At 62.3% G+C, this 12,470-nt stretch overlaps 1 protein-coding gene across 2 annotated transcripts; it reads right to left on the minus strand.

The window, feature by feature from the left end:
• Positions 1 to 1,667: 1,667 nt before the first annotated feature.
• On the minus strand, positions 1,668 to 9,663 carry ARPC1B (actin related protein 2/3 complex subunit 1B). 2 transcript variants are annotated; one of them, XM_050905852.1, is made up of 10 exons: positions 9,592 to 9,663; positions 6,663 to 6,736; positions 5,710 to 5,814; positions 4,892 to 5,114; positions 4,402 to 4,509; positions 3,821 to 4,027; positions 3,485 to 3,560; positions 3,204 to 3,400; positions 2,429 to 2,519; positions 1,668 to 1,978 (listed from the first exon to the last, which is right to left on the minus strand). In XM_050905852.1, the coding sequence occupies exons 2-10, from the start codon at positions 6,724 to 6,726 to the stop codon at positions 1,940 to 1,942; spliced, it is 1,110 nt and encodes a 369-aa protein (XP_050761809.1). In that variant the 5' UTR covers positions 6,727 to 6,736; positions 9,592 to 9,663; the 3' UTR covers positions 1,668 to 1,939. The 2 variants fall into 2 exon arrangements, with proteins under 2 accessions (XP_050761809.1, XP_050761810.1); XM_050905853.1 differs by lacking the exon at positions 9,592 to 9,663 and adding an exon at positions 7,500 to 7,516.
• Between the last annotated feature and the right edge of the window lie 2,807 nt (positions 9,664 to 12,470).

Below are 12,470 nucleotides of genomic sequence, written 5' to 3' on the forward strand. Positions count from 1 at the left end.
AGCAGGAGATGCTCCAACCCGCTGCGCCCCGGGAGGTGCCGGGAGTCCTGCTGTCAGCCTGCGCCGGGGACACCAGCGCTTCCCAGACTCGCTCACCGAGAGCTGGGGGAGATTCAGCCCCAGAGCTGCGACGAGAGCGCTCTCGGAGTCACTAGCAGAGAGGTTACGGTCGTCGAGATGCAGGATGACAAACGTCGTGATCTGTTCTGTGTAATCCTGTCCGTGCCTGGGGCTGCGGGGACTCGGGCATGAGGGTGTGACAGAGGGACGTGCGACGGGGAACGTCGCGGTGAGCTGCCTGCTCAAACCGCGGTGGGGAACTGGCTTTCCTGGGGCGGGAGTGCTGGGTCGTATCTGCATGTGCTTTTGTGCCCCGAGGCACAATTTGAGACAGCAAATATCTTCAGGGAGCTACGCAAGGTGAGTGGTACCCGGAGAGGTGCCCTTGCTGTCAGCTCCAAGAGGGAGGAACTGATGCGGTGGGGACAGAAGTGACACAGAAAGTTTGGGGGGTCCTTGGAGCGCAGGGAGGCGGATGGAGCAGAGTGGTGGGAGGCAGCGGGCTGATGCCTGGGACGGGGCAGGGCAGGAGCCACAGGTCGGGGGGGGGAGAGGGATGGGGCTTGTTCGCATGGGGTGAACATGCAGAAATGGGTGGAAAAATCTTTTCCCAGTAGAACACACCTCCCACTAACTAATGTCTGGACCAGAACCCAAATGTCACCGTCCCTCTGCCAGCCAGCACTTCCCTCCCCGGCCGTGGTCAAGGTAAGGGCTGGTCTGCTTTGAGGGGTACCGCCAGGACCGGGGTTTAACCCAAGCTGTCACAGCGAGGTCTGATCCTGGGAGGAATAACCACGTCACACTGCACAGGTTCCTTTTCCTTTTGGTGACAAATGGAGGATTTCCCTTGCAGAGACGCTCAGTTTAAGATACGGCGACGCTGGAGGAGTGGCTGGCAGGCATCTTGCCTGCCCCAACATACCTGCCGGCGTACTGGTTCTTCTTCTGCCTTTGCCAAAGCCCTTACCAACCACTTCATCGTGATTTCGTACCCTCTGAAGTGTGTGACCCTGCCCATTGTTTACCACATGCAATTAAACCCTGCTCCGAAACGTAGAAAGATTTATCCACTTTCTTCCAGCTTTCTTCAAAGGCTCCCCGGCACTCCTGGGAGCAGCTTTGTCTTCCCAGTCCAGCTGTGAGATGGGACTGCTCGTACCCGGAGTCGGAGATGAGGAAGGTGGAAGTCGGAGGTGCTCTGATCAAAATTGCCTGGCAGCCTGCCATAACGGGCTGGAAAGGGGTGGGATTGGTTCGGCAGTTTCCGAGCTGGCTCCCAGGGTGTGGAATTGCACCCCTGATGGGACTTGACCGGTGTCCAGGAGGAGCTCGGTGCTGGGAGCAATACGGGAACCCTGCGCTCCCTTGCCACCTCCATCCTCACTTTTTCTCTAGTACCGATCCTGTCTTGAACTCGTGCTGAAGCAGGGAACGGGGAGGTGACGTTCCCCTTATCCCCACGGTCCCGATTCATCCTCAGAGCTGGCGGCAGAAAGGACGTGACCGCCCGTGGTGAGATGCGGCACAGCAGCCGTGATGTGCTCTAATCGCGCACATGTTCGCATTGAACTTGTTTAAAAAAAAAAAAGGCAAAAAAAAAATCATTGGATTTATACAGGAAGGAAAATCCTTACTTTATTTTTCATTTCTTTAAGCGATGTATGACCAGCATCGGGTAGGATGGTAACAAAAATAGTAAAAAAAAAAATTGTTTTCTTTGTCTGAGAGCAGCCGCCGGGGCTGGCTGGCAGCCGGGGAAGCGCGCTGGTGGCATCGTGGCCGGCTTGCCTGGCACGGGGGCTCGCGGGGGAAAGCAGGCAGGCGCAGCAGAGCAGGGGCAGGCTGGCAGCCGGGATGCCCTTCCCGGATGGCTCCTTCATTTGATCTTGAGATCCTTCAGCGCTGACTCCAGGCTCTAAAATGAAACAGGAGGTCGTTCGTTAACAGCTTTTTGCTTTCCAAGGCAACTGGAGGTGGTTGGGGAGCTGAAAGAGGGGCAAAATTGGGGGGGGAAGCTGTCCCCTGGGGTGCCAACCCATCCCCACGGGGAGGAGATCCCAACTTCGGCTGGTTTTGGCTCATTTTTCAAAGCTGAAGCCAGGAGAGGGTGCTGGATCCCTGTGCAAGGCTAGCGCCAGCCCCTCCTCTGATGGTGAGCTGTGAAAGTGCCACCCAGGGGTGTCCCCCACCCAGCCCTGGATTAAAGGAGATCCCACCCAGGACTGTGGGACCCCCGTGGGTAGGATGGGCCCCACCACCGCAGCAAAGCGCTGCGCAGCAGCGGGGTGAGGGATTGCAATTAGAGCTGCGGCTAACGAGGGTTCGATGCTGGGGGGGGGACTGCTGCACCGTGGGGACGCCTTACCTTGACATCCCAGATGCTCATGCCGCCGTCCATCCCTGTGGTGCAGAACTGCGAGCAGTTGGCCTTCCCGCCCACCAGCACCGAGATCTGGCTGCGGGGTGCAAAGAGGTGGCAGGGAGTCAGCGCCAGGTCCCTGCCGAGCCCTCGGGGCTGCCCGGTAGCCGGTGGGTGGGAGTGGGGCTGGAACCCTTCTCCTCCCCAACCCATGGGTAGGGATTCTCCAGGGATGCTCTGGGGCTGTCCCAGCTCCCAGGGATGGACCCCTCCATCTCTTCCACCCGCATTCCGGGATGTTCAGGGGTGCTCCAGGGATGCTCTGGGGCTGTCTCAGCTCCCAGGCATGGACCCCTCCGTCTCTTCCACCCGCATTCCGGGATGTTCAGGGGTGCTCCAGGGATGCTCTGGCGCTGTCTCAGCTCCCAGAGCTGGACCCCTCCATCTGCCCCACCCATGTGCAGGGATGCTCTGGGGATACCCAGGGATGCTCAGGGATATCCAGGGGTGCTCCAGAGGTGCTCCAGGGCTGTCCCAGCTCCTGGGGCTGGACCCCTCCATCTCCCCCACCCACATGCAGGGATGCCTCAGGGATGCCCAGGGATGCTCCAGGAATGCCCAGGGTTACCCAGGGATGCTCTGGGGATGCTCCAGGGCTGTCCCAGCTCCCGGGCCAGACAGCAACACAGCCAGGGGATGCTTGGGTGCCAGCACCCCCAAGCAGCCCCCAGGGTGACCCAGCCAAGCCTGTCCCTCCACCCACTCGCCCCCCAGTACGCGCCTGATGCTGTTCTTGTGCAGGGTGTCCAGCGTGGCGTTGGCGGTGTCCGAGCTCGCTTTCTTGTCCAGGTTCTGGAAGCGCTCGCGGGCGGTGAGGCCGCGCTGGGAGCTCTGCTTGGGGACATCCAGCTTCCCCCCGAAGGTCAGCACGCCCTGGCTCTCCTCGTAGGTGAACAGCATCGGGTAGCAGTCATGGCCCTGGGGAAAGCAGACCGTCCTGCTCAGCACCATCCTGCCAGCTCCCGGCGCGGCACCCACCCCGCATCCCCAGCCCGGACTCACCGCAGCCACCAGGCTGTTTTCGGTGATGAAGGTGACGGCCAGGAGGGGCAGGGTCTCGGTGCACAGGGAGGCGACACTGCGAGGGAGAGCAGGGCGTTAGCAGTGAGCTGAGCTGCAGCCTCTCTGCGCTGAGACCGGCACAGCTCGTAACATAGGTGGAAGCCACAAGACTGCAAGGAGAGGACGCGCCGCCTCCTCCATCCATGTCTGCTTGGCCCAATCCAACACAGATGTCTCCATCCCTGGGTCGGTTTTGGGGTCAACCCCCCCTGCCACCCACAGCACGCCCACTCCCAGCCCCCCCCGAGCCCCCCTCCTCTCCCCAGCCCTGCTTACGCCATCTTCTTGTTGGCATCGGCGAGGCAGAGGGTGCTGTCGTGGCTCACCCAGGCCACGCGGGCGCCGCTGGCCGAGAAGCAGATGCTGTGCACCCACCCGCAGCTGCTGCTCGACTCGAACATCAGCTCCCCGAAGGGCATCTTGGAGCCCCACGGCGTGGGGCTGGGCCGCTCCTCCACCTCCTTGATGTAAGCTGAGAAGATCCTGGCCGGGGCAGGGGGGAGAGCCTTGCCATGTGTCCCTGGACACAGCACCGGAGCTGCCTCCATCCCTGGCCCCTTGCGTGCCTCAGTTTCCCTGCCAGAGTCCGTGGGGTGCCCCGCTGCCTCCCATGCCCCGCTGGGTGCTGTAATGCTGGGATGGTCCCCAGGGCACCCCCCCAGCCCTCCCTCCATCTCCCCTGTGCCCCAGCCCTGGCTCCCAGCTGTACCCAGAGGGGTGAAGCCTGTCCCATGGGCGAGCCAGGGTGCTGGGCTGCCCCACATACCTCTGTGCTGCACCAGGGTGGGACCCCAACCCATCCTTGGGGGGTTCCCCCACCTCAGGCCCCCCAGTCATCCACCCCTCCTGCTCCTCACCGGCACTTGAAGTCGCAGGAGCCAGCGGCCAGGAGGACATTGTTGGGGTGCCAGTCGAGGCTGAGCACTGTCGAGCGGATGGGCTTCTTGATGTGCTTGCAAACCCACCTGCGTGGAGAGCGGTTGGCGTCAGTGGGGGAGCATCATCACCCCTGGGAACCCCTGGGCTTTTGGGGGGCTGGCTGAGGGTGGCTGGGGCTCCAGGTGCCCCAGGAGCTGCCCTGGGCCACCACCCCGCAGTAGCAGCTTGGGCATGGGGAGTACCTCCCTCCGTCTCCCCATCTGTCTCCACCTCCTCCTCCAGCTCCTCTCTGCCTCCCTCGTCTCCTGTCTCATCTCCAACACCTCCGGTCTCCTATCTCACTATCCATCTCCCTTCCGTCTCCCTGTCCATCCATCCATCCATCTGTCCATCCATCCATCTCTTCTCCATCTCCCCTCCATCTTTCTCCCCTCCACCTCCCCCAGCGAGGCCATGGCAGAGCCTCACCAGTCGTTCTCCTGCTCAAAGTAGCAGATGGAGATGAGCCGGGAGCCGCTGCCCACAGCAAACTTGTTCTCCTTGGGGGACCACTTGACGCAGCGGGCAGCCCGGTTGATCCGCAGGATGACCAGGGTGGGTTTCCAGATGTTGCCCTTCAGGGTCCAGACGTAGGCATTGCGGTCGGTCCCACATGTCACCAGCCGGTTGCTCTCAGGCGCCCAGTCGATGCCTGGAAGGCAGAGGGGGGTGATGGTGGCCCAGGGAGCCATGAGGATGGGGATGGGTCACTCGGGACTGGAGGCCATTTGAAGGCAGTGTGTTCTGGGTGGTCTCTGCTCCAGAGTCCCTCTTTGCCCTACTCCCACATCCATCCCAAATCATCCCACCCCATCCCTTCCCGTCCCTCCCACCCCAAAGCATTCCATCCCAACCCATCCCACCCCATCTCTCCCATCCATCCATCTCATCCCACCTCATCCCTTCCCATCCCATCCCTCCCACCCTATCCCATTCCATCCCAACCCATCTCACCCCATCTCTTCCATCTATCCATATCCCTTCCCATCCATCCATCCATCTATCCATCTCATCCCTCCCCACCCCATCCCTCTCCATCTCTCCCATCCCATCCATCCCACCCCTGAGTGCCTTCTGACATGCTAGATCGGGGCCAGGAGAGGTAGACACAACCTGCTCCCTCTCCTCTACCCACTCCACCACCCCCACCCAGAAGCTGCCAGTGCCACCGTGCGGGGCTGGGACCGGTTCTGGGGCAGGGCCACCCACCATCCGTGTCCCCGTCCCCTCCGTCAGCCGGGACTCACCTGTCACCTGCCCGTTGTGTTCCTTCAGCTCATGGACTTTGCTCCACTTGGCCCCGTCCTTGCGGTAGATGTGGACCTCATGGTTGTTGGGGCAGAGGGCAATCTCTGTGGGGTGAGAGCAGCCAGGGCAAAGCCCTCCCCTGGGTCATGGGCTCTGCCGGGAGGGGAGGGGGGCCAGCCAGCGTCGACCTGCCCCTTCCTGTGCTCCAGGCTCGGCGAGGCACGGTGGGACCCCACTGAGCCCCATCTGCACGGTGAGATCCCACCAAGCCCCCCAGCCCCAGCTCCACGCTGCCCCGATGCTGGCCCTGCTCCTGCAAACTGTGCCTACTGGGAAGGGAGAACCTCCCCCAGATCCGACAGCCCAACGTCCTCCCTTCCCCAGCGTGTGGTCCCGTGGGGCTGGTGGGATGGGACGGGACGAGACTGAGATGGGAGAGGATGGGATGGGATGAGATGGGATGGGACGGGATGGGAGAGGATGGGATGGGATGGCTGCGGGTGCTCAGCTCCCATCCAGCCCCGTCCTGCCCCGCCTGCCTGGCACACCGGCCGCAGCAGAGAAAGCCCTTTTTGTTCTCTCCCACGTCCCCTGTGCCGTGGCCGGGAAATGCCATCAGCTGTGAATCACCCGGCTCTGCTCTCCTCTCCTCTCCGTGCTTCATCCGTCCCTTCCCGTGCTGGCTGCCGTGGTGCCTCAGGGCCGGACGCAGTGCCGGCACCCCCTGCGCCGGGCTCTGCCCCGGCAGCGGGACCAGGGGGACGCAGGGGGACATGTGCTATCCCAGCCCCAAATTGTGTCCGTGGCAGGACCTGCTTCCCCAAACCCACCCCCAACCCAACTCTGCCCCGTCCGGGGGGGCATCACCCACTGCGGGGATGTTCAGCCGGGACAGTCGGTGCTTCAGGCCTTTCCTGGGGATTTTGGGATGGGGTGCCCCAGCCGTACTTACGGGTCCGGTCCTTGTTCCAGGCATGGCAGCTGATGGGCTCCAGCAGGAAGCTGTGGTAGGCCATGGCTTGCAGGCTGGGGATGAGACGAGACCCCCGTGGCCATCAGAAGATGCTGCTCCGGCCATGGGGACAAGCCCCCAGCGGGACCCCTAGCTCCCAGCCCCACTGAGCATTCCCTCCCACCAGGATCAGCCCCACGTTGCAGCCCACAATGTCTCCCCTCTGCCAGGGAAGGGGTTTCCCCAAGAATTTCCAAGCTCAGAGACTGCCCAGGCTCAGGGTGTGGGGGAAAGGGAGGGTCCGGCTGGAGCTGGAGGAGACATTCCCCGTGGTGCTGCCCTGTGGCCGGGCACCCCACACTGAGTGTCCCATGGCTGGGTGCCAGATGGGTGCCCATGGCTAGATGCCCACAGCTGGGTGCCCCATGGCCAGCCACCCCATAGCTGGGTGTCACATGGGCATCCCATCGCCAGATGGGAAGCGGGGACCGCTTCCAGGGACTTCAAACCACACCGTCATCCTGTCCTGGCCAGCTGGAGCTTGGTGGGCAGGAGCTGGCCGGGCACACGGGGACCCCGGTGCTGGCACCACCAGCCCCACGTGCACCCTGGGGGTCCTGCTATGGGCAGCACCTCCTCTCTCCGGCTGGTCCCACCAGCCCCGTGGGGCCAGATCCGCTTGCTCCTTCCCCGTCTCTCATTTAGGAGGAGCCAAAGCCCCACGGAGGCACCTCCATTCCATCCCATCCCGTCCCATCCCATGTGTGCTCAGCCCCGGCAAGCTGGTGACTAATCCCTTCCCCTGGCTGAGCTCCCACCGCTCCCGCCAGCGCCCACCGACCGCTCCGGTGCCGCAGGATGGAGCAGCTTCCTGCAAGCCCCCTCCGGGTGCCGTGGGACCGGGAAGGGCTCGGAGCAGCAGTGCAGCCCCTTGGCCATCTGGCTGAGGTAACACACGGATTTAGGGAAACACCTCGCCAGGGTGTGACGGACGGGGATTACTCACAGTTTGCCTCTCAGCTATTTTGGGAACTCCCTGAATGCTGCCCGTTTTCTTTGGCAGCTAAAAACGGTACAGGGGAAGGAAAAAAGTCCCTCCCAGCAAACCTCTGTCCCCAGGCTGGTGAAAAGAAAATCCACGGAGCTCCATCACCTGCCTTTTGCATGTGGAGAAATCCCAATGCCGATGCACGGCACAACCCCTGCTGTCACGCACCCCACGGCCAAGCCCCTGCCAAAACACTCGTCCCCCCCAGCCAAGAATGCAGGCATGGCTGAGCAGGCAGCTGCCTGACCCCAGCCCCACCGATCCTGCCGGGGTTCAGCACGGGGTGACCCACGGGAGGGTACAAAGCTGCTGCCACTGCATGCCTCTGCCCTGAGCCCTGCAGCCAGAGCTGCACCGCGACTGCCGAATAAAATGACTGGCGAGGGGGGGACGCTGCTGTTGGCGTTGCAAAAGATGAGGAGCAGAAAAGCGTGTGAAATGGGGACCCGGCTGAAACGGCTCCCGGGGAGGAGGGATGGGAGGCCGGGCGTGCCGCAGCGCTTTCCGGCTTCAACGTTCGCTAAGAAAACAGTGATGCTTTTTTTTTTTTTTTTTCAGGTGGTTTGGATGCTCAGAGGCCTGAACCCTCCTCCCGGCGGGTCTCGCTGTTTGCCCATTTAATGCCAGCCCCCGAAGGGACGGGCTCGGCCACTGCACCGGGGAGCAGAAGCCATCCCCCAGCCGCCGCAGTAAGAAGCGAGGGCTGCTCGGCCGTTCGAGCTGCAATCGCTCCCTGCAGCGGTTTATGTTTCATTTCCCCAGCAGCCGGTTTACAGCCAGTTCCCTCCTGACGCCCCGTGTGCTGAGCCGTGCTCCCACCCGGGGCGGGGGGAGAGCCGTGGGGTGACCCACGGGGAGCTCGGCAGCCCCTTTCCCAGCAGGGAAGAGCATCAGAGGGGTCGCAGCTATCCGCCCGCTTGACACGAACGCTTTCAAGGGAGGAAAAAGGGCATTTTCGGATGGCCAGACAAGGCAGGATTGGGACCCAATGCAGCTCCATTATCTCCCCGGCCAGCCCCGAGCAGTTCGGAAACATCCTTGGAGGAGATGATAACCAAACCTTGGCAGGAGCTGAGCGCTGGGAGCTCCTCCCGGTCCCAGGGAGGAAGCTCTGCACCGGAGGAGCTGTATTTTCGGTTTTGCCGAGCCTGGCGGAGGGGCGGGAGGGGGGTTTGCACCCACCAGCACATGGACGCGGTGACAGTCCCGCTGGGAGCCGCAGGACCCCATGAAGCTGTCCCTGGCCACCATGGTGGCCCTGTCCTCCTGCACCACCGAGGCCCCAGCACCAACCCCTGGGAGCCCCTCTGCTCCCGGCGGCGGCTGTAGGGTGTCACCCCCCCATGCTCCTGCCAGCCAGGTTGGGGACACCTATCCTCGGTCCCCAGTGTTGGTGTGGGGTACCCCAGGAGCCAGCCTGGCCCTGGGGGGACATGGCTGCCCCAGGGCAGATGGAGGGCAGCTCTGACCCTCCTCTTCCTCGCGCTGGGCAAGGCCTGAGGCAGTTGATGCCCGAGGAGGAGAGGCAGGCAGACTGCAGGCAGCTCTGGCTCTGCCAGCACCAAGCCCTGCGGGACCCCCGCCGGGGGACCCTTTCCAACACCCCGCAGCTGCTGGGCCTCCGGCAAGAGAACAAAACTCAAACTTGCTGCCAAAGCTGGGGGGAAAAAAAAAAAAAAAGCCCAAAACACAGCGACAACAAAACCCACGAGCGGCGAGGCGCTGCCTGCACCCCCCTCGGACCCCAAAGCAGCCCCGGCCGGGGGGTTCCCCACCTCCCCTCAAGCAGGGTGCGAGCAATGGGAGAGGTGACGGCCACAGCCCCCATGGGACAGACTCAGCTCCTCGCTGGGGTGGCAGAGCTGCCTCCCCACTCCTTACCTTGCTGGGCAGCGCAGGCAGGGCAGGCAGGGCTAGTTCATGGACTCTGGGCAGTCGACACGAACAGCAGCCCGGAGCGAGCGGCGGGAGCTGCTGGCTGCCCCGCCGAGGCAGCCCGACTTCCCTTTTCCTCTCTGAGAAATGCAACCACTTCCTTACGTGGGCGTTGGGGGAGTGCAAAGCAGCTCGGCGGTCGCCCTGCCCCTGCCTGCCTGCCTGCCTGCGAGCCAGGCCTCTCCGCCATCGCCGCACGTGGATGGGCCACCGGCCCCGGGATGCTCCCGGCAGCCCCCGCTGCTCGGTGGGATGTGGGCAACTCGCCCCGGGTGCACCAGGGAAGGATGCGGCCGGGAGAGCAGAGGGGAAGGATCCCCGTCTTCTCCCTCCGACAGCAGGAGGGTTGCTCACCCCCCCCCCTCGGTCCCCGATGCGTTTCGGGGGGATGGACGCAGCAGGGAGGCCCTGCCTGCTAGCGCTGGCCCACAGCAGGCGATAGCTGTGGTCGGAACCCACCCGGGGTGAGACGTGCGTCGGCATCACCTCCCACGGCTGGGGAGATTCGCAGCTCGGCAGGACCCCGCGGCGCCTGGATCCGGCCGCCCTGAGCAGCAGCTGCCGCCGGTTCCTGCATCCCACCGAGCCCACTGGGACCCAAGCCCAGGCTGGCTGCAGTCACAGCTCTGCTCGCCCCAACACACCATGCGTGTACCCCCACCTACCAGCCATGCCACCCCCTCTATTTTTTTTTTTCCTCCTGCTTCAGAGCAACTAATTTTTCTCCCGGCCATTCCGGACCAGGCAGGGTAACTCCCAGGAGCTCTGCTCCTGCTGGAAGTGCTGGGAAGGAGAGATGGGCTTCAGCTTCTTGCTCCCCTGCTGCAAGCTAGCTGCAGAGTCACGTGTGGAGGGATGCACTCACCCCTTCCGTCCCGGAGTAACATCACAGAAGCGGGACAGCAGCACACCGGGGTCTCGTACGGGGAGGGCAGGGCCCTGGCAGGGCTTCTCGGCTGCAGGACGTGGATACAATAACCTCGTATTCGTTGAGCTGCAGAATTAATCCGCAAGTGAGAGGTCAGGGGTAGATAAAGGCTCTGCGGGGTGGCACTGAGCAGGCAGCTCATCTCTCCCTTGGTCCTCAAGTCCGTTAGCCGTACTTCCCTTCATGTGTGTTGCTGTGATCCCATGCAGACACTCGTAGAGATCCTGAGATGCCCCCGGAGGGTGGTGGGTCTCTGCGGCTCTGGTCAGGAGTGAATCCCCATGCTGGGAGAAGTCCCTCTCAGAAGCAGCGAGCTGCCCCATCCTCCGGCACCAGTTTACCCATTGCAGCACCCAGCCTCGCCCCCAGCATCGCTGCTGCCCCAAATGCAGCAAGAGGGACGCAGCTCCCGCAACAGCTCCCACGTGGCTGAAAGCTGTGGCTTTTTGAAGTTTTTCCTGCTGCCTTCACGTTTTCTCTAGTCCTCCTTTGGCTACCAGCTGCTCTGGCTCTGCTCTTCACCAGGAGGGTTCAGGCTTTCCAGGTATCCGATCACTGCCTCCTGCACCAGCCCTGCACCAAGGCCAGGAGCTCTCATCCGTGTGGGATGGGAGGAGGCAGGACAGGAGACCATCCCTCTGCTCATCCCTTCACATCAGACCCCTGCGAAGGAATGGTAGCTCAGTTTAACTTCTGCAGTAGGAATCAGGGTATGTTATTAAGAGAAGGGAGAGGAGAGCATCACCCCCAGCGCTGCCTGCTGTGCGGTTCCTTGCCTGCCATCACATTTCGAGGCTGCTCCTGCTGCGGCTTCTCTCTGAGCCTGGGCTAATGAGAGCGGTGAGCTGCCTCCGCTGGGGACACACCAATTTTGAACACTGCTTGGGTTTCCCCCGGGACTCGACAGCCCATGGGGGAATAAGCCAGCGCTGTGGAGGCCAGGGACGAAGGCTCAGCCCTGCTGGATCTCTTGCCAGATCCAGCTCGAGGTTTGGCTAAATCCTTTACCTGCTTCTGCCTCCATTTTCTTAAGTGGAAAGGTTCTCCCGCATCCACAGCGGCATGTCTTGTAACGCTCGGGGCCTCCGCAGAAAGGCCGTGGAGGAACTATCCCGCTGCACAGATGCTGGGGACGCCAGAACGGTTTTTTGCTGGGGTTTTCTTTGGAGGTGGGGCAGAGGCGATGGGGAGCGGCAGCGATTCTGCAGCTTCTTTCCATTTAGAGGCCGGGGAGTTTTTCAGGCAGGCTCCAGTGAACAGTCCCTGGCATCCCTGCTTGCGTACAGCCCCGTTTCTTGCCCCCAACAGTCTGTTAACTGGCGTGTAACGTGGAGCATATGCAGCCGGCAGCTATCCTGTAACGAAGACTGCAACCACGAGCTTTAGTGTGAACATGGCTTTCCAAGGCACCGTTAACCCGAGCACATACAAGCACGTGCTAAGAAGCCTGGTGCTGCGGTTAGCTAAATACGCCGGTGAATTCTCACCCACGCTGGACACAAAGGACAGTGTTAGAGACGGGGGAGGCGACCAAGGAAACGGTAGAGGCAAAACAACCGCCTACCTTCACGGCAGCTCACAGACACCGGAGGTGGGATGGCGGCAGAACGTCCTCCCAGAGCGGAGCGATGGCCTGGAAATCCAGAGAGCCACCGTCCCCCACCATCGGACGGCGGGGAAGGCGCAGAGCTCTCCCCGGCCCCTGCGCACGCAGCAGTTTTAAGTCGAATTGTGCCTCGAGTGATGGTTGTTTATATTCCCCTTGCTCAGTCCTTTTCTATTATAAATATCTCCGATCTGTTTTTAATCTCAGACTTCTAGCAGGCGTGTTTCTCTCAGACAGTAACCTAGGGCAGTTTCATCAAACCTCAGGTTGTTGGATTTTTGGAGCAAACGG

This window comes from Gymnogyps californianus, chromosome 15, assembly GCF_018139145.2.
Source record: "Gymnogyps californianus isolate 813 chromosome 15, ASM1813914v2, whole genome shotgun sequence".
NCBI lineage: Eukaryota > Metazoa > Chordata > Aves > Accipitriformes > Cathartidae > Gymnogyps > Gymnogyps californianus.